General features: G+C 38.4%; 1 protein-coding gene across 2 annotated transcripts in view; it reads right to left on the bottom strand.

Annotated features, from left to right (window-relative positions):
- The window catches only part of klhl5 (kelch-like family member 5), an 86,053-nt gene that overhangs the window by 53,832 nt on the left and 10,103 nt on the right, over window positions 1-22,118 (bottom strand). Inside the window, exon 1 of one of the 2 annotated variants that reach the window (XM_077204999.1) lies at window positions 1,508-2,273. The exons of the other annotated variant lie outside the window; for it this stretch is intronic. Coding sequence (XP_077061114.1) covers window positions 1,508-2,061 — 554 coding nt within the window. The 5' untranslated portion in view covers window positions 2,062-2,273. Of the gene's footprint in view, window positions 1-1,507; window positions 2,274-22,118 lie in introns of those variants that run through there. 2 annotated transcript variants of the gene reach the window in all.

The raw sequence follows: 22,118 nt of genomic DNA, 5'->3' as shown, positions 1-22,118 counted from the left end.
AATTGGGCTACTTTTAAGTTGTTGCTTGTTGGGTTATTTTCCCCCTATGTATATTTTGGCGCTCCAACACCCCCAAAACATCCCCCAGACGTACAAATTCAGAGGAGAATTTGGCCGCCCAATGGAGAAAATCGCATTGGGCTATATTTTTTGCTACTTTGACTGGCCATTGGGCTACTTTTGTTGCAAAGACCTGACAACTTTGGTAAAGAGACCATTGGTGGCAATGGTTCTACAATCTAATTAATCTTACAATTTTCAGAATCGCAGCCCAGGGCTGCATTTCCCAAAAGCACTGTAAGCATATTGGTGCCATTGATTTCAATGATCTAGGCTTACGATACTTTTGGGCAACAGTCCTAAATGATTCATTCACGATTCGAAGTGACTGAGTGACTTTAGCTCACTGACTCAATCTGCTCGTAGATGTTAATAACTCACTGGTCAGAAGATTAGCAGTGAATTGCAACTTCATAATCTCACAAAATGACTGTATGGCTTCTCAAGGCCTGGAATATCACATAACAGTTATACCTTTATGGTACTTTAATATCCTTTTTGAGATTTGACATCAGTCACTTATTCATTGTCATTGCATGAAAAAGATACATCAAAACATTCTTCAAAAATAATATTTTTTGATTTGCAGAGGAACCAAAGTCTTATAGGTTTGGAACAACACAATGGTGAGATGGCTAAATGACGACAAAATTGGCATTGTTAGGTGAAGTAACACCACACCCAACAATCATAACAGCCATGGAGAACACTTTCGATAAGACATTTGCCAAAATGTATTAAATACAGTATATGACTGCTGTTGTTATTCAACCTCCTAAACAAGAGGTGGGTGCGGTTCTTCTCATAACTGGTCAAGATTTATTTTTTCACCAATTCTAATCATCCTTTTTGCCTTCACTAGCTCATTTTAAATGTTTATGCGGTGTGACAAGTTTATTTTTATAAATACAAATATTCATTGCAATGTCTCAGTTAATACGAAGTCATAATCATTTCTAAATTATTATTTCACTGCAGATTCCCCAAAAAATATTTCATATCAACTGCCCAGTTATCTGAATTAAATACTTTGCATTGTACTGAACATCATCATGACATTAAGGTGTGAATGTATTTTCTTTTCACCAACACCAACTATGGTATTCAGCACAATTGACACAAGACAGCCTAATATAAATAAATTCCACAAATACACTTTACACAAAAAGGACGCAATAAAAGAAAATTCCAAAGATTTCATATTTAAGGAAAAATAAATGCAAGCACATTTTACTGTCTGTAAAATGTTTTGACATCCAGGTAATTATTTGAATATACCACATCTATTCATCATACAGAGAAAGTGTGAGGAAACAAAAAGGGCTCGTGGTAACAGTTTAATCTTAATAGAGAACAGCTGGCGATGCATCTGTTGTGAAGTGGTACCAGTTCGGTACAAGCGCCCTGCTGTGCTCGACTGGAACCACACCAGTTATACTTCCCATACCTGCACGAGCTGGAGTCAGACTCCACGTTATTATTGTTCTCCTCGTCTCCGGGGCCAGGGGCGTCTGATACACGCGTGGACTGCTGCTTCTGCGGCTTCTGCTGCTGCTGTAATGGCAGTTGCTGGAGCGGCTCCAGGCTGTCGCTGGAGCGCGAGTGAGCCGGGAAGACCCAAGGCGCCGGCGCGGAGCTCCGGCACTCCTGCTGGCTCATGGACCGAGGACACGCGGAGGCATTAACCACCACTGCCGCCGCTGAGTTCCCACTGTTTGGACCAGAATCCGCAAACTTTCGATTGTTGTTGATGTTGGAGGAAGAGTTGCCGTTACTCGAGCTGGCACCAGCAGCGGCGTTGGGGCTATTGCAGCCGCCGAGGGAGGGCTGATCACCCACGGATGAGGTCCCCCGGTTGCTACCACCGCTGCTGCTGCTACTGCTGAAGAGATCTCCCGAAGGCTGGTTACCGGGAGAAGGAGGAGATACAGGGTGGCCGAACCATCGCCAGCGGATGCGCAGGATCTGTTTCACGTCAAAGTCTTTCCTGGGATTCGACATGCCCGAGACTCCGGTAATGGGAGACGCGGGGAAGGAACGACGAGCCTCGTGATCCGTGATTGTCTTGGTAACGGAGCACGCGAAAGCTGCTGGCGAAGATCACGGAGGCGATGTGTTGACTGAGACTGACTGAGTACGGACGGGAAAGGAAAATACACACCTCTCTCTCGCGCGCTCGCTCGCTCTCTCACTCTCACTCTCACTGAAGAGTCAAACGCGTAATCTGTGTGGTAAAACCTCACATGGCACTTTTCAATGACCTACGTAGCGTAGGCTACATCAACAGAAAGGAAAAACATTCAAGGTAACATCTGTCAGCCAAATGTCAATTTAATTAACCTTATTGACATTACTAATTCATTGGCATGATAAAATCATTATGTGTGATGATGAATTCAGAAAATTACATTTGGAGTCTTTCTAAAGATGTTACGGAGAATCAATAGCCTTAAAGGTGCACTCTATATTATTTTTCTAATTAAAACGTTTTATAAATAACTAAATTAAAACCACTTTTGAAAAATATAAATAGTATGGCGTAAGTTGTCTTACATGAGATTATTATTCTTTTTGGAGAGGAATTCACAAACTATTTTGTCAGCCTAACTCCAGATTTGTCTATTTATTTGAAGTATTCTTTGAGATTTTAAGTTAATATTTCCAGAATTTAAAAACACATTTGCATCTGCACGATTCTACTATGTCGGTTCATGGTCAAATTACAAATTACATGCAGGTAAACAAATAAAATATTTCTAATATATATATTTAAATATATATTTTAATTTCAAATTTTCACCATTTCATTTTTAGCTTTTCATCAACTCACAAACCCCAATTTGGCAAACCTTATTCTACGGAGCAGGTCAACTCATGGGCGGAGCCATGGGCATTTACTGGAGAGGCTGCTCACTACAGAGCCAGTGGGTGGAGCGTGGTGCGGGTTAGCCCAGTTTGTTTGGGGGGTCTGCTCTGCAGAGACCGCATTTTTTTACAGTGTGTTCAGGGGACAAGCAGCTAGTGGATAGTGAGGAGATGTTCAAAACAAAAAATGTTTTGGCCTAAAAAAAACGTGTGACATCGCTTCGAGCACCTTTAATGTGTGTAGTATAATTGTAATCTGGACACATTCGTCATGTTGTCATTGTCCTGTGACCTATAATATTCAGAATATACTCTTTTACATAGGCTACTGTTTTTCTCCCGCTATAGGAAAGTATGCATATTTGGATGCAGCCAAGCTGTCTTGCTGCGGATCAAGAATGAACACTAGAAGAGCTTGATGTACAAAACTGATGGTGCAGTGTACCCTTAAATACCATTTAAAAAAAGTAACGCCTCATTTCTGTATGAATGGCAATGTGGGTATTGTATTAGTCATTTGTTTTTAAATCTACAATGAGGTCCTCATCTAAGGAAATTTATATGTAAGCCTACACTCTCTGTGACTCTGTCACATCACACCCACACAATCTTTTTTAAGTCAAGCCTAAAACACTGTAACTTTGCACACTTTCCACTAAAATTTCTCCACCAGCATCACCCCCAGAGTCTCAAGGTAACCTTTATTTTCACCACACTTTAAAAATTAGTACCATGACAAATACACCACTTTGCTGTTTTTAGCACACACATCCATCTCAAATTTTACGCCTGTTGTTCTTTGACCTTTTCTACTTAAAACTCAAACCAGACAACCACTCTACACAATCAATATCACACATTAAGTTCAATATCGCTTACACACACATTTGCCAATACCACAACAGTACACATAGACAAGAAATGCGAAAAGATGATGGGAGAAATTAATGGCAGGAAAATGTGAGGGAAATTAATGTGTGAAAGATATTTAGCAAGTCAATAGAAGTTTGTTGTATTTCATTTTAACAGACAACGATGCAAAAGGAGATGTCCATCTGCCACACAGAGATAAGAGTCCATAAACAACTGTATTGTTTTCTATATGCTGTCCCACACATGCAAAGAAAGAAAGAAAGAAAGAAAGAAAGAAAGAAAGAAAGAAAGAAAGAAAGAAAGAAAGAAAGAAAGAAAGAAGAGTTTTGGTTCTGTAGCTTAAGTATTTTCCTTGCCACAAACCTGTCTTTAATTTATGTTCTGTGCAAGAGTGAATGTGATGTCATGCCACCACAGCAAACTGCAGTCTGAGAGAGAGAGAGAGAGAGAGAGAGAGAGAGAGAGAGAGAGAGAGAGAGAGAGAGAGAGAGAGAGAGAGAGAGAGAGAGAGAGAGAGAGAGAGAGAGAGAGAGAGAGATGTGAGTTTGGTCTCAATTATGGCCATGCAAACCACAACAGAGAGCTGGAATTTCTGCCTACTTTTGTAACATTATTCACAGATGTTAGCTCTAAGTGCGCATTAAATAAACACAGCCAGACCCACGTGTCTGTATACAACATTAGTATACTAGAGACCAGAATTCTTTCATTTTATCATCATGTCCCAGAAAATTACTGGTTTAGAGCTGAATCATTCTCATCGGGCAACCAAATACAAACCACATAATGCAAAAGAGGCAGATTTTTTGAGCATCTTACCCATAATGCTTCCCAAATATAGCTTATGCCTGAAATAAGCGCTTTCCCTGAAAGATCTGCAGGGTATAGGAATAGATCCCCTAAAAATAAAAATAATGGAGGGGGGAGGGGAGGATCTGTCATTATTTACTCATACCGTTGTTCTACCTTTTTTATGGAAGTCTTCCATAGATGTTTTGAAGAATATTTACACTGTTTTCTTCTATACAATTAGAGCATGGCCTCCCTTGCGAAAAATAAGTATACTTCAAGTTAATTTTATTAAGTATGCTTAAGTAACTATCAAGTATATTTTTAAATATACTTTATGCAAGTATGCTAATATTTTTGTAGTCTACAATGTACTTGTATTAAACTTGTGTACTATTTCAATACTATTTTAGTATATATAAAGTATACTAAATGTACTATAAGTGTAACAGCATTAAACTTTAAGTGTACAAGTTCACAACTACGTTTCTCATTTGTACTGCATCTGTAATACAAGTGAAGTATACTAGTAGTTTAATATTTCAATACTTGTAGCACATTTTTTAGTTTATGAAAGTACACTTTGAAGTACTACTAGTAACTACTAAACAGCTTTTAAACAGCAACTATACTTGTAAGTTTTCTTTAAGTGAACATAACATAATACTTAAGTGCAATTTTAAGTATATTTCTTAGAAGTACAAAAAAGTAGACTGAAAGTATACTTTCATATTTTTAGGTTAAAAGAAGTATACTAATAGCACACCTGAATAAATGTATTTTTCGTAAGGGCTGACAAGCTCCAAAAATTACAATAAAGTAATCTACAAAAGTGATCTATACATGTTATATTGATCGAATTGTGAAGAACTGTGCTTTTTTTTTTTTTTTTGGAACATCGTAATTTTTAATCAAAATGTCATAACTTGATCTTCTGGTGACCTATGCCAAGACTCCTCCAAAAATCCTTTAATCCACTTAAACCCCACCCCTTTCTTAAGGATGGTCACATTTACTGTTGTTTGGTGAATTTTCGCAGGCAAAACCCAGTCAATAATAATCCAATTTCAACAAGAATCTAAGCGATAACAAATTTTGTGTGAGGGTGAAGAATCTGTTTCAATCCAGGAAGAAAAGATCTGTCACTGCATCAGTTACATCTCATCTCAAATCTCATTCACGCACAATCAAACTTGCTGTGTCATTATCAGTAATGAGAGACATGAGAGCCAATGGTATTTGACATTAGTTGTGACTGTGTTGTAAACCTTCTTCTTCTTAAGTGTAGAAAGTTCAGGGGCTCCCCTGAAAACGTGATTCATGAAATTTTGGGGGTCTCAAAAAATATTGACAATGTTTTATTTTGACGTTCAATTTCAGTTTTGTGTAATGTGATCATTGTGGAGAATTATGTCTAAAATGGCAAAAATATCATTCATTCATGCATGCATGACAGCGCTCTATTCGCATTCGGTGTGAACACACCATTAGGCCTAATTGAATGGATGAATTATGGTATTCTTCTGTAGCCTGACGAATAATTTAACCCTTGGTCAAGTCAAAGACAGCCTATGTAGCTATAGACTATTTGGGGATGGCTGTTTGACTTATCAATTTGTATCCATAAAGTATAATAGGGTGAATAATCCCCCCCCCCCCCTCCCGTTGGAAAAAAATTGGGCTCCCCCGAAGGACACGGTATAGTTCGAACACTGCATATAGGTGGAGACTTCTCTGAAACAAAGCAAATGTAAATGAGGTATACAGGTTTTGGAACCTGCTCAGGATGAGACACGAGAAAAGGACGGTGCAGGACTTCTCGTACTGAGACAAGAACTACAAGACAAACGGTCTCAGTAATAAAATAGCAGGTGTTCAAACTTGCTCAGCATGAGTTTCACCCGGTGAGACACGAGAACAGGAAACGCATGGACTTCTCGTACTGAGATGGGACAGTCAGGAATATCCAGCTGGGAACCCCTACCGTTTGCAGAGATTTCCTGGTCTCATCATTTATAAACTTTCTCAATATAAAATACTATTGTATTGGAAATCTAAATTAAACATTTAAATACAATTTGTAATCCTACATTTCCCCCTTTGAGAGTTCTAAATAACTCTCACAAAATACAAATTTAAACACTTAAACGTTCATTCTTGTAACTTGTGAGCGTTACAGGCACATAACGCATGTTCTGTTTTTGCTTTTCTGCAATTGCATGCTTACACAGAAACAAACATGCAATTTTAGGGTCTGTGACGTCCCTACGGGTAATAGTCTTTTCTGGTAGGAACTGAGATTTTCTTGTGAGAGGCGTGGTTCATATGTTGAATGAAACACTTAATACTGTGGATGCATAGATAGTACGCCAGTAGAACAAACAACAACATAATTGCTATTTCCTTTATCCACAGCCAGGGTTTCCCAATCAAGTTTCCGAACCATGAAAAATTAACTTCAGTCATCTGGTGTAATTTTGCTGAAAGATCAAGAATGTCTTGTTAGATTTTGTTCAAGTTCTCTTCTGGATCCATTAACCCGGTGCAGGACTGATGATGGTGCAGGCTCGTTGTAATCCAAGGCCACTCTATTCTGTAAGATCATTATCTTTTGCGAAGTGAGAGTGCCCGTGATGTTACCAAGGGCCAAAGCCGTATCATTGGCCAATTTCTGTACAGAATTTGATAAGCTTCTGACTTGATCAAGGGCTTGCATGACACCATAAGATGGTATTAATGCTCCAAGAGTTCTTGACCACCATGTTTGTGCACAAGTGAGTTCTGGAATGCAGCCATCTGCTTCGTTAGTGGTATTTTGTAGCTGAGCTGAATTTTGTAGCTGTGGGGAGCTAGGGGTGGAGAGTGTATTTTCTCTGATAGCTGGTAGAACATAAACTAGGGTGCAGCTTATCTTAAATTGGCTGGGGAGGATGCTGTAGACAGAAGTTCCACATAACCAAAAAGTGTCAGTTGGTGGAGAGATCATAAACAACTGATTTATTGCAAAAAAAATTGGTAGGGATGGGTTTCTGGAGAAACACTCTGTTAAGTCATTTTCCTTTTTCTTATCTGTTGTAGTAACGTACAAATGGGATTCTGTTCCTATTTCAATCACAAAGCTGCAACGTTCACAAGGAATTTCGCCCAGTGGAGTCGATGCTGGAGCAGAATTTTCCATGCACCAATAGAACATCATTGGCAGGAGTAGATCTGTCATTATGGGAGTAGCTGAAGTTAGGGTTGCAGGATGGTAGTCCTGGAATGCAACACGGAGAAGCTGGAGGAATTGTTGTATTGTGACATGTATCCTTGTTGTATAATTCACTGGTATGATGATTGAATAAGGTACACGTGTCACATTTGGAGATAGGGTGTGCCACCCAGGGGATTCCTGCTCCTACTGAAGGTGCATGTGGCATGCAAACATCCTTTCCAGCGAACTAGGCATTTCTTGACATATTCATCAGCTCTAAGAATATGACGTTTCTGGAGTCCATACTTTGTGCGATGTCCATGATGCTTATTAGTACGACAATCTTGATCATGTTGATGGATGACTGAAGGTTTCGTATGTGAGTCTCTGCGTTCTGTATTTTTTTATTTTGTGATAGTTGGTTCGGCAGTGGGTCTAGTTGTTTTCTGGAGGTTGTGGCTTCATACGCAGGTGAGGAGGTTGGTGCGTATGGGTCTCGGGACAGTCATCAAGTGGTGTCTTCACAGTAAGAAAGAAAAACAAAAGACAGTAGAGCAGTATTTGTTCAAACACTAGGATTGTGAACTTTTTCTGAGTCTCCTAGACAGTGGAGCAGTATTTGTTCAAACACTAGGGTTGTAAACGTTTGACACCTAAGGAACAGTGAGGTAAGGATGGACTAGGATAGGGCCTACGAGGGAAGTCTTCACCCCAGGGTTAACCACCGAAGCCTGTTGCGTTCGGTTCTTCCCAGGGCTCCTAGCTGGTTCCGTGTCCTAACCTATCCCTGTAGGTGGGGGAACAACTTTACAGTGTGTACAATGAGTCCAGTTTTTTCTTCCCTGGAACAATACTGCAGCTGCTGTAATCAACATCACTTGATGTGGCCCATGCCACTTAGGTTCTAATGGCTTGTTTCTGAATGACTTTATCATGACCCATTGACCTGGGATGATTGTGTGCCCACCTTCTGGTGGAGTCTGCCAACATGACTCAACTCTCTCTCTGGCACTCTGTACTGCCTTTGTTAGGTTTTCACAGTAAGCAATCAGGGCATCTGAGGCAATGTGTACATCAGCATTTCTAAGATCCATCACACCTGGCATCTGCATGGGGCGTCCAGTAATAATCTCATGAGGGGTCAGTCCTACTGTTCTGTTAGGTGATCCTCTCATACTACACAGTACTGCTGGCAGCGCTTCCACCCATGGTACTCCTTCCTGATGCATTTTGCTTAGTCTGGTTTTGATTGTTCTGTTCGATCGTTCAACCTGTCCTGATGCTTGTGGCCTGTATGGGCAGTGAAGATTCCACTTAATCTTCAAAATTCTAGACACTTCCTTGACTACCTGTCCTATTAAGTATGTACCTTGATCTGAGTCAATGCAATCTGGTAATTCCCATCTGGAAATGAAATCAGTGACAAGACATTTAGCAGTATGTGCAGCTGTAGCACGCCCTGTTGGATAAGATTCTACCCATCTTGAGAATTAATCTATTACTACCAAAACATCAGTTTTTCCCTTACAACGAGGCAATGATATTTAATCAACTTGCAGGTGACGTAATGGTCCTGGTGGGGCTGGGGTATGTGCTGCTGGTGTAGTGGCTGCTTGTACATCATTATTTTTCTGACATGTAACACACCTCTTGGCTGTTTCTGTGGCTACCTTTCTGAATTTTGGATTCCACCACTGATTTGAGAACCTGTGATTCATCGTTGCTGGACCACTGTGACCCAAATTGTGTATTTGTTAAGCCAGATATGGCAACAGTGATCCGGGAGCGACATACTTTCCCCCTTTGGTCTAGCAACTGGATGAATCCACTGTGGCTCCTTTGTCTAACCATGTCCATGCTTCATACAGAGGAACGTCTTTGTACAGATCAATTATTGATTCAGGAGGCAAAATTTGTCTTCTGTGCTGCACTACCTGAACACACTTGTATAGTTGCATAGAAACAAGCCTAATTAGCTGCTATATCAGCAAGAGCATTACCTTTAGCTTCCGTAGTATTAGTTGTGAGATGTGCTTTCACTTTGATCACTGCTAATTTCTTTGGAAGTTTCATGGAAAACATAAGATCTTTCACTAATTCAGCATGCTTAATGGGGGATCCAGCAGAAATTAGAAACTGTCTGGTTTGCCAAATGACACCAAAATCCTGAATTATCCCAAAAGCATATCTGGAATCTGTGTAGATATTAGAAACTGATCATGAAGCTAGCGTGCATGCTCTTGTTAGGGCTACTAGTTCTGAAGCTTGAGCTGAAAAATGATCTGGAAGACGTCCTGAACGTCCATCAACGCTCGTCTAAATTCAGAAAACTGTGTACATGCTGATGGCAAGCTCTGGGATAATCTCTCTATGTCTCTAGGTCCGAGTGCTTTGGCAACAGTTTGGATTTGGACAACAGAAGAGATGGGAGGAACACTTTCCGTCTCCTTGCTTCCCTGTGATCTTTTTCTAGCCCCGCACCCCTTGACTTTTATGCTTATCAGTTACTGACGGGATGTCTACATCTGTTTCAAAGAATGCTTGTAAGTCAGGGTAAATGTTATCAGGCTGACTTACTTCTTCCACATCCGTTTTTTCTGCATCTTTGTTGCGGTTCAATTTCTTGGTCAATGCGGAAACTCTAGCCCGTAGCTCTTTGTTCTCTTTCTCTAGCTCTGAGTTATGCTGAGACTGTTGTGTAGCTAGTGCTAAACCAAACTCTCTATGGCAGCAGCTAATGGCTTTCCCATTTTTTTTGCGGATACTTGCTCCAAGCACTTTTTTACACTCATCTAACGACCAAGTCTTGTCTGGATTAATCTCATATTTCTGTGTTAGTTCTTGTCTAACTTTTTCTGTGACTATTAGGTTCATTTGTTCTCCTCACGGCGTTTTAAATTCACTATCTGACCACAAAGGGGTAGCAAGACCACCTTTTTCAGGATAACACAATATTACTAGCACTTTACTCTAATCTTCCCTGCCTGAAAACAGAGGATAAAACAAAATATTAGCATGTAATGCTAACCATCTCTGTGAACAGAGGATGAACAAAAAAAACAAATAACTAGCACATAATGCTAATCTTCCCTGCCTGAAACAGAGGATCACCAAAAAAACAAAAAACAAATAACTAGCACGTAATGCTAATCCTTCTCTGCGAACAGAGGATCACCAAATATTAACATGTAATGCTAATCTTCCCTGCCTGACAACAGAGGATCAACTTTCATCTCTAAAAGAAAATTTTAGAGGATAAACTCAGTTAACCAAACTCTACAGCAGTCTGTTAACTCTTCTCTGGCGGCGCAGAGGACTAACAAATTTGTACTGGTCTTCAGCGGTTCTTTGAATGGAGTGAAACTCACCAAATTTTTGTTGTATAGAAAGATTCCGCCTGGAAATCTTGGTTCAGCTTGAAGTTTTCAATCTGGAGGAAGCTGGAAAGATTCAGTCTGGCAATCTTTGTTTAGCTGGATGTTTCAAAATTCTGTCTGGAGACTCAGTCAGCTTTGTTGAGATCTTTGAGCTTTGAAGTTTCAAATCAGTCTGGAAAAGTTAATTCTTTGTTGAGTTTCAGTTTCTCCATCCGGATCACGGCACCATCTGTTGTATACCTTCTTCTTCTTAAGTGTAGAAAAACTCAGAAGTGAAAACCACGAGACTTGGGGGTATCTTTTAAGCAGGATTCTTTATTTGCTGTAGTCTGCTTCGTCCAAAATCATACCCAAGTCAAGTCTAACTAAAGGAACTTTCCATTGTTGTTTATATACATTTCAAGGGGGAGGGATTACATATAGGTGGAGACTTCTCTGAAACAAAGCGAATGTAAATGAGGTATGCAAGTTTTGGAACCTGCTCATCATGAGACACGAGAAAAGGGCGGTGCAGGACTTCTCGTACTGAGACAAGAACTACAAGACAAACGGTCTCAGTAATAAAATAGCAGGTGTTAAAACTTGCTCAGCATGAGTTTCACCCGGTGAGACACGAGAACAGGAAAGGCATGGACTTCTCGTACTGAGATGGGACAGTCAGGAATATCCCGCTGGGAACCCCTACCGTTTGCAGAGATTTCCTCGTCTCATCATTTATAAACTTTTCTCAAATAAAATACTATTGTATTGGAAATCTAAATTAAACATTTAAATAAAATGTGTAATCCTACAACTGCATGATTTAAAAACTTTACTTTCTGGCTTCAAAAAGGCTTGGAAAATTTCACACTAGTCATATTTCATTTAGCTTTTTATTTTTCTGGTCAATATATGCTTTAGTATGAAAAAAGGCACTATGCATATTATTCAAAACACCTCCTTTTGTGTTCTAGAGAAGGAAGCAAGGCTGTTTACATCAACAGAAACTAATGACATCATTTTAATTATTGGGGGAGCTGTCACTTTAAAGGAATGCATGTGGCAGTTGTGTATGTGGGAGGAGATTAATTCCAAGGAGGAATTCAATGCTGTCCCAGAGTGCTTTGTTCCCTGACAGCAATGCTGCACTCCTGTCAGCTGGAACAGAGACTGCAGTGCGTGAAAACACAGGTCTCAGGCCAGTAGTCATACAAGCTTTGAGGAGAGAGTCAATGATGACCCTGTGATGGTCAAAGCTTTATTTCACACTGATTCAGGTCTGGAGGAAGCAAGCCTGACAGGAGTGTTAACCTCTGTATGTGTGATCATAAATACGCACAAGCAGATACACTCACGTTCATTCAGACACACTGTTGTCACAAAGCTTTATGGCTAGCGCGACTGCACGAAACATCATTGAGTGATTGGAAGGATGATTAAGTAATTTATTCTTTATGGCCCCTACTTATTTTCTCAAGGTTAATCCAATCCGTCTCTCCTTCTCTCCCTCTCCTTCTTTCCACCCCTTGATTTCATTTTTCATCTTTCCTGCATGTAAATCAAAACCGTCAAGCAAATATATCACACAAATGGGCATATGGAGGAGATGCTGGGCAGACTAATTAAACTATCGCATGATTCAGCATTTCTTGTGGTGTGAAAAGAAGGATTGCTGTAAGACTACAAACCTGCACACATGCAACATACACAGGTGAGATATGTATGGTAAACAAAAACTCGGTTTCTCTCTATGTAACAATGCTGTTAAAAATGATTCATTTTGTGAATTCCAGAAGTTTCAAGAACTGTGTTCTTAAAAAATATATATATATATATATATATATATATATATATATATATATATATATATATATATATATGATAAAACATAAAAAGAAATATGATTTTAGTTTACATCTTGGCTGTGTGTTATTTTTGGCGTTTTAGATTGTTTTAATTTATGAATAATAATTTATTAAATTTAAATACTTTTGTTACAGCTCCCTATTTTAGAACCACTGCCGTAGAACATTTTCTAATTACTACAAAACCTTTTTACTTTTTACAACATAATTGTTTTCTGGCAACTCTAAACTTCCTTTTTAAAACATTTAAAGTTAATTAAAGGGAGGAGCTGCAGTTTTCATTTGTTTGTTGCATACAAGCAACATTTGTGCAGTAGTGAATGGATATTGGCGGATATGGATGAATGCAATGAATACAACCACAACAGAGTATAGTTACGGTATCATATGTTGTATATATATTTTATATATATTTATAACATTTAGAAAGTGAATTCAATAAATTGAACATATTTAACCTAGGAGCCAATTCCATTAGTGTCGATAATGTAGCAGCTTTTGCAGCCTCGTCCTTGAATGTTTTTTTTTTTATGTAATCAAATATCAATCCTATAAAAGAAACAAAACTGAATCAATCAATTATATTTTCAACACTGCTTTCATAACATGTAACAATAGAGGGTTAAACAGTGAGACTACAAACGTGTATGTGGAGAAAAGACAGTGGGATGGGTTTTACAGCAGAGTCCTCATTTCCTGTCTTTCACACACACACACACACACACACACACACACACACACACACACACACACACACACACACACACACACACACACACACACACACACACACACACACACACACACACACTGTAATGTCTGTATTGTCTCATCAGGTTTCCACACTTCAGTTCAGCTGCATCCATCATTAAAATCACACACTCAAACACACACACACACACACACACACCACCTACTTACACTCAGTCACATACCATGTAATCTCATCCCTGAAACCCCAAGTTGAACCGGGCTGAGAGGTTAGAAATCTAATTTCTTTGATTCATGTCTGCAACAGTCGTGGGAGGAAATATGTTTCATTCCTTAAAGCTGCAGTAGGGAGTTTGGAGAAAATTTTGACTTAGCCTGAAAATTTGAACAAGCACAACTTAAAGGTCCAACCCCCTTGCTCTCTGCTGCGCTACAGCTCCTCCCTCCACAGCTCCTCCCCCACAGCGGAGCTTGCAGTGAACGCGCAGGCTAGTAAGCAGGACCACCGATGACGGCGGATTATAAACAGTTATGGAACATTCACTAATAGGGACGAAACATCAACAATATGCTTTACATTGACTATGGCCTGCCCATACTTTGACTACAAACTTGGTCCTCAAATCATTATGTATTTTGCAATACATGTAACTTTATAACGTTGCACTCTTTCTATAAGTTATAAATAGCTAGTAAGATAGCGTTAAAGGATTAGTTCACTTTAAAAAAAACTTTTGCTGATAATTTACTCACCCCCATGTCATCCAAGATGTCCATGTCTTTCTTTCTTCAGTCGAAAAGAAATTAAGGTTTTTGATGAAAACATTCTTTTTCTCCATATGATGGACTTCAATAGGACACAAACGTTTCAAGGACCAAATGACAGTTTCAGTGCAGCTTCAAAGGGCTTTAAACGATACCAGACGATGAATAAGGGTCTTATCTAGCGAAACGATCGGTCATTTGAAAAATAAATAAAAAACTTTAAGTTTTATAAGCCCAAATGCTCACCTTGCTCTGTTCTGTGATGCACGTTCGTGATCTTGTTCGAACTCGTTCATCAAAATGAACAAATCTTTTTTCGAGTCATTTCGTTTGTTGAATGAACGTAATGACTCCGAAAAAGACTCGTTCAAAATGAAGAAATCTTTTTTCGAGTCATTTCGTTCGTTAAATGAACAAAATGACTCGAAAAAAGATTTGTTCATTTGGATGAACGAGTTCGAACAGGAGAGTCACGAACGACGGTACGTGTTTGACGGTAGCGTGATTGACACTGCTAAGACATTCCTCCTGGCTCTGATTGGTTGTTTCTGACCGGGAGCGGTGTATTTCTGCAAATGGCAATAGGACCACAGGGAGGAGCCAGAGGAGCTTGATTTTTTCACAGATTATCTGTCTCATATTATACTGTCAGGACATAATGACAGTTTTAACAAATATTTGTTTACAAAAGTTACCTACTGGAGCTTTAAGAGAAAAGAACTACACACATCTGACACACATTTCCCTGAAACTATGGGCTTAGTCAACAGTATGGATTACACACAGCATGACAATAATGTGTGCACATTTCTGTTTTACAAAAAGCCAAATATACGCACAAACATCTTACTATTCAGAGTGTGTTAGTTTCCAAATAGTATTCTTCCTGCTCTGGTGCATTCATATTTCCTCCACTGCCAATGGATGAAATTATCCGGATCCTGAAAAGATCCGGATCCTGAAAAGATCCTGAAAGATCCGGATCCTCACACACACACACACACACACACACACACACACATACACACACGCACACACACAATTCACTCCAAACTCATCAGCCAGGCCATATCACCAGGCACATTTAACACATAGCAATGACATTTTCATCCTTCCTTTTACTGATTCTCAAATAGGTCTCCCTTAAGCTGAACAGAAAGCAGTGCGGGAATTGAATGCAGATGGAGGTGATACAGGGGCAAGCCAGCAGGGTTTAGATGCCAGAGGAGATTGACGGAGGAGTGGATTTAAAAAAAAAAGAATAAGAATTTCCTTCTGAAAAAAACCATTGCAAGCCCGTGGTTAAGAGAAACGAACACATCTGGCTGGCAGACCACCTCCAGAAACAATATCTCTTTTCTTTTTCTTTATATTGAAGAGCCTGAAAATCCTCAGGATGCCTTAAAGACACACTAAAACACTCAGCCCTACATGCCACTGACAAAAATATATGAAATTACCATCGTTTTTTGGATATGCGTCATGGAAATACCTTGTTTTTTCAGACCTGTACCTCTGTAAAATTATAACATTCATAGTATTCTATCACCATGGTACACTTAATTGTTATTCAGAGATGTTACCATGATATACCATGTTTTTCTGCAAATATACCATGGTAATACTATGATATTACCAGTCAGAGTATCATTATATTATTGCTTTTTGGACATGTTCATTGATAATACCATGGTTTCTGGTCAAGTACTATGTTTTTAGGCATGTACTTGTTTCATTATAATAGAACGGTATTCTGAGTTAATACCATGATATATGGAATATGGTAATGGGTCAGAAATGACAAATAATTTTTCGGCATCATTACTACAGTCTTCTGTGTCACATGATCCTTCAGAAATCATTCTAATATGCTGATTTGGTGCTCAAGAAACTTTTCTTATAATCAATATTGAAAACAGTTGTGCTGCTAAATAGTTTTGTGGAAACCGCAATACTTTTCCGAATTCTTTGGTTAATAGAATGTCTAAAAGAACAGCATTTATTTGAAATATAAATGTTTTGTAAAATTATATGTAAATGTATTTACTACCACCTTTGATCAAATTAATGCATCTTTGGTGAATAAAAGTATTAATTTATTTTTAAAAAAAATATTTTGACCTCTAACTTTTGAACAGTAGCGTGCCATAGTAACACCTTGCTATTCATGGTATTCATACCATTCTATCTAAAAATAAATGCCATGGTACATTGAATATGGTAATGCACACGTTACCATAGTAACATCATTATATGTGGATATACAGTATGTCTACAAAACCATGATGTTACAGTGTTACATGTATCATGGAAATATAATGATATTCTTGTTATTTATGGTATTTGATAAATAGCATTGTATATGGAATATAGTAATGCTGTCTATCACAAAGTAAAATGTAATAACCATCTGATGCGATTACTGCCACAGTACGCTTTTGTACGGTGTGAACAGTGTGTTTGAGTGTACGAAGTGAAGTATGTGTTTGTGTTTGTGTTTGCTAGGCATATGTTTCCTAGGAGACAGATTTGTCCTCGATGAGACTCATAATATTTCATAGCTTATTTTTATGGTGTTGATAAACCGTACATACAGCAGCAAAGCTGAACACACACACAGACTGAGACCCCTAGAGATAAGTGCTGAAGATCAGGAGATCTTGACACCGTTTGCCTTCCATCAAAGAGGGAATAAACAAAAGGTCTCAAAATGAATTTAATACACAAGCTTAAAACCTCTAGACCCTAAAGAGATCTCTCTCTCTCTCTCTCTCTCTCTCTCTCTCTCTCTCTCTCTCTCTCTCTCTCTCTCTCTCTCTCAAACATAAACAAAGAAATAAATATTCCCATCCCTAGTCATGCTTTACTTGAGTCAAGCCCCACTCATACACAAACACACACATCTCCTTTACGAGTCTCCCGAGGGCCTATCGTTTAAGGATCATAAATATTGCTACAACCTCACACTGTAAATATACAGATCATTTAGGTTTCCCCTCTTCTACCGGCCACGAGGGAAACACACGTGCACATGCAGGAGAGCTAGAACGAGAATGTGAACACCTGGGGTCTGACCTGCATAAACACACTGGTGCGGCACTATAACGCTGAGCACAATGATGTGTGTGAGAGAGAGAGAAGAGAGGGAAAGAGGGACACACAGTAAGTGCTGATTTAGCAGTTCAGTTTCTCTGCTTCTCTCATTTCTATTGCTCACTGTCTTCAACTTGATCTATTCATCTCTTTTTATTGCTCTTTCAGTCTGTATGGCTGCAGATTATTTAAATCCATTCTTATGCATTTCTTATTAACAATATAGGTTTGCATCTTTATAGCATATATACATAGCAAATTATATATATATATAGATATATATATAATTTCTGAAAATTCTAGTTTTAGATTAACTAAAAAAAGTTAGAATTGTATAATTTATTATAAAATTATTATTTAATTATTTAATTTATTATTTTTAATAGTGCTGGGCAACGATTAATCGCAATCAACACATCCAAAATAAAAGTTTGTGTTTTCAAATGTGTGTGTACTGTGTATAGTTATTTTGTATATATATTTAAGAATTTTCTTTTATTTATATATAAAATACATATATTTTTATATAATATACACTCACCTAAAGGATTATTAGGAACACCTGTTCAATTTCTCATTAATGCAATTATCTAATCAACCAATCACATGGCAGTTGCTTCGATGCATTTAGGGGTGTGGTCGTGGTCAAGACAATCTCCTGAACTCCAAACTGAATGTCAGAATGGGAAAGAAAGGTGATTTAATCAACTTTGAGCGTGGCATGGTTGTTGGTGCCAGACGGGCCGGTCTGAATATTTCCCAATCTGCTCAGTTACTGGGATTTTCACGCACAACCATTTCTAGGGTTTACAAAGAATGGTGTGAAAAGGGAAAATGTTGCCTTGTTGATGCTAGAGGTCAGAGGAGAATGGGCCGACTGATTCAAGCTGATAGAAGAGCAACTTTGACTGAAATAACCACTCGTTACAACCGAGGTATGCAGCAAAGCATTTGTGAAGCCACAACACGCACAACCTTGAGGCGGATGGGCTACAACAGCAGAAGACCGGAAAAATGTTGCCTGGTCTGATGAGTCTCGATTTCTGTTGAGACATTCAGATGGTAGAGTCAGAATTTGGCGTAAACAGAATGAGAACATGGATCCATCATGCCTTGTTACCACTGTGCAGGCTGGTGGTGGTGTTGTAATGGTGTGGGGGATGTTTTCTTGGCACACTTTAGGCCCCTTAGTGCCAATTGGGCATCGTTTACATGCCACGGCCTACCTGAGCATGTTTCTGACCATGTCCATCCCTTTATGGCCACATGTACCTATCCTCTGATGGCTACTTCCAGCAGGATAATGCACCATGTCACAAAGCTCGAATCATTTCAAATTGGTTTCTTGAACATGACAATGAGTTCACTGTACTAAAATGGCCCCCACAGTCACCAGATCTCAACCCAATAGAGCATCTTTGGGATGTGGTGGAACGGGAGCTTCGTGCCCTGGATGTGCATCCCACAAATCTCTATCAACTGCAAGATGCTATCCTATCAATATGGGCCAACATTTCTAAAGAATGCTTTCAGCACCTTGGTGAATCAATGCCACGTAGAATTAAGGCAGTTCTGAAGGCGAAAGGGGGTCAAACACAGTATTAGTATGGTGTTCCTAATAATTCTTTAGGTGAGTGTATATTATGTAAAAATATATATACAAAAATATTTCTTAAATATATACATGCATATGTGTGTATTTATATATACAAAATAATTATACACAGTACACACACATACATATTATGTAAACACAAACTTTATTTTGGATGCTAATCGCGATTAATCATTGCCCAACACTATTAAAAATGTTAGGACATTATAGCAGTTTAATATTTTATTGTCAAAGGCCACATATTACTTGCATTTGGTGCCCACAAGTGTTCATTTTAATGCGGTATCATAAATGTACTTGCACATTAATCAAAATAACTAGAAAAAATTATTTACATGCTCAAAATCTAATTAGCAAACAGCACAACAAACTAAATTAAAGTATTCATAAAACAGTAGTAAGTAACCAGATGTCCTATTACTTTTCTCTGAGACTCCAAGGTGCACACTTGATTAACACTTTACTATCCCATGAGGCCAAAGGAGTGTTGAGGCAACTGACGCCATAAGTCCCATGAAAAATGACAACATGCGGGATGTAGACAGAACAGATTTTCCCATTAAAGTAACAGATATATAAAATTTAGTTAAAAATGTACCAGCTAAATTACTGTAAGACTTAATTCAGCAGAAGTTTCAGTGAATTTTATAGTTGATACCTGAATATATAGATACAAATCACCATCCATGTTCACACTCAAGTCAAGTTTGTCTTCATCAAGATTAATGACCATTGTTGTAGTCATTCATCCTTGACTGGTCCAAATGACTTGCCTCAATAAGGCATACAAAAATATTTTAAGGACAGATTTATATCACAATGACCATAGAAATATATACTTTGTGCAATCTAAATTAACAAAAAAAAATCAGTTACTTAAGTAGGCTATATGAAGTAGTATAAGATAGTATAAGTGTGCAAAAATAGTGTAAAAAAAGGTGTCATCTACAAATCTGAGAAAAGGCTTTGATATGCTCACCCTGTGTGTGTGTGTGTGTGTGTGTGTGTGTGTGTGTGTGTGTGTGTGTGTGTGTGTGTGTGTGTGTGTGTGTGTGTGTGTGTGTGTGTGTGTGTGTCTGTGTCTGTGTGTATTCATGCTCTGCTCCCTCTCCATATGTTCACATATAGAATGCAGTGATAGCGTCAGCACTTTTTCCATAATCAGAAGGTCAAAATTTTGTAGTGCAAGATCGTCTTACATGACAGTACAGGAGTAATTTTGACAGACACCTATGTAATTCCCACTCGATAACAAGATTAGCTAACTAACATTTACAGGCAAACAAGGGAGGAGAGAGAAAGGGAGGAGAGTGAGTGTGTGTGTGTGTGTGTGTGTGTGTGTGTGTGTGTGTGTGTGTGTGTGTGTGTGTGTGTGTGTGTGTGTGTGTGTGTGTGTGTGTGTGTGTGTGTGTGTGTGTGTGTGTAGACTGAACCTTAGACCATCTGTGAGTCTGAGAAGCCAATTTTCCGCCCATAGACCTTCACAACCAGCAAAGAGAGAGCTCTGCCAAGAAAAGAAAGATCTTAATGCCAAGAAAATCCCTTTCCTCTTTCAGTCTGCCATTCAGCCTCCATCTGCGCTGACAGGGACTGGTGTGTTTAGACAGCTCCCTGCCATCTTTCATCATCTGTCCCTTGTCTGCGTTTCAGTCCACAATCCACTGAGATGCGGCAATTAACAAATTAACACACCAACCACAATATTATAATTTCTAAATCGTAATACTGGAATTACTGAACTCGGTGAGCCTTTATTTAGGTATATATAAGGAAAACAGGGTTGAATATGAGACAAGGAACTCTCAAAAAATGCCATATGCTGGATGTGGTGCTGGAAAATGGCTTTCATGTGTAAATATATATTGACTTTCATGTAAAGTCATTTTGACAGAGCATAATTTTTCTGTTTGTTTGTGGTCTTTCTGCCACAATTTAGTCACACAACAGTCACAGGATTCAAACACATAAGCAACACAGTTCAATGTGTCAGAGCCTTTTTGCCACCTTTATGATATGTGAAGATAGAACAGGAAATGACACGACAAGAGAAGTGGGTGGTGGATGATAATGGGAACTGTGTAGGGCTGCACGATTTAGCAATTTTTCTGTTAAAAGTGACTGCAAATTAAAATAAAAAAAGCTCCTGGGGCCTCATTTATAAAGATGTGTATAATGATCCTAAATGTGAGTGCACGACATGTTCTTATAATTTATAAAATGTCCATATGCACAAAAAAGCATCCCTAAATGCATGCCTCTTTGTAAATTGCAGTTCATCTTACAGTAAATTTAAGCGCAATGTGTACAAGCGCATTAACTACATTTTTATAATTGTGTGGTAGACATATGTTATTATTGTTATTTTCAGGAAGTCATTAATACAAATTAATTCATTTTAGTGATCAAATTTTCACAGAGATGTTAAGCTCATGTGCACATATAATTATATTAATACATATTGTGAATGTGATTGCTTATTTATCTTTACATTTTCATAAACTATGCTGAATTAATTAATTACTTGTATATGAGTGCCAAAATGTTTGTATTCCTTCTCTTTGGTTGGCTAAGCCGGCATAAGAACATTTTCACATCAGTTTCTGCCTTTATAAATCCCAATTTGTTCATCACTTTTGACATCGTATGTATCATGCGTATAAATTAGGTCCCTGAATTGTTTGTAGGGCTGCGCAATTTGGCTAAAATTTTGTTGTAAAATTATGACTATAAAATAATAAGAATCAGAATTTGTATTATTATTTTTACTAAATTTGAAATATTACTGTTGTAATATTTCACTGTAAATGAATGCTGTAAAATTATAAAACTAATACATTTATTTTCAAACGTTATACCAATGAGCTTTTATTTTGGTAAAAAGCTTCTCTGTTGTTGACAGCCAGGCAAGTGCTTCTCATTTCAAGTTTGGGAAG

This window comes from Siphateles boraxobius, unplaced genomic scaffold (genome assembly GCF_051911475.1).
Source record: "Siphateles boraxobius isolate OS27281-9 unplaced genomic scaffold, OSU_SipBor_1 53, whole genome shotgun sequence".
In the NCBI taxonomy this organism is placed as follows: Eukaryota; Metazoa; Chordata; class Actinopteri; order Cypriniformes; family Leuciscidae; genus Siphateles; species Siphateles boraxobius.
This window is presented reverse-complemented; position numbering and strand designations above follow the sequence as displayed.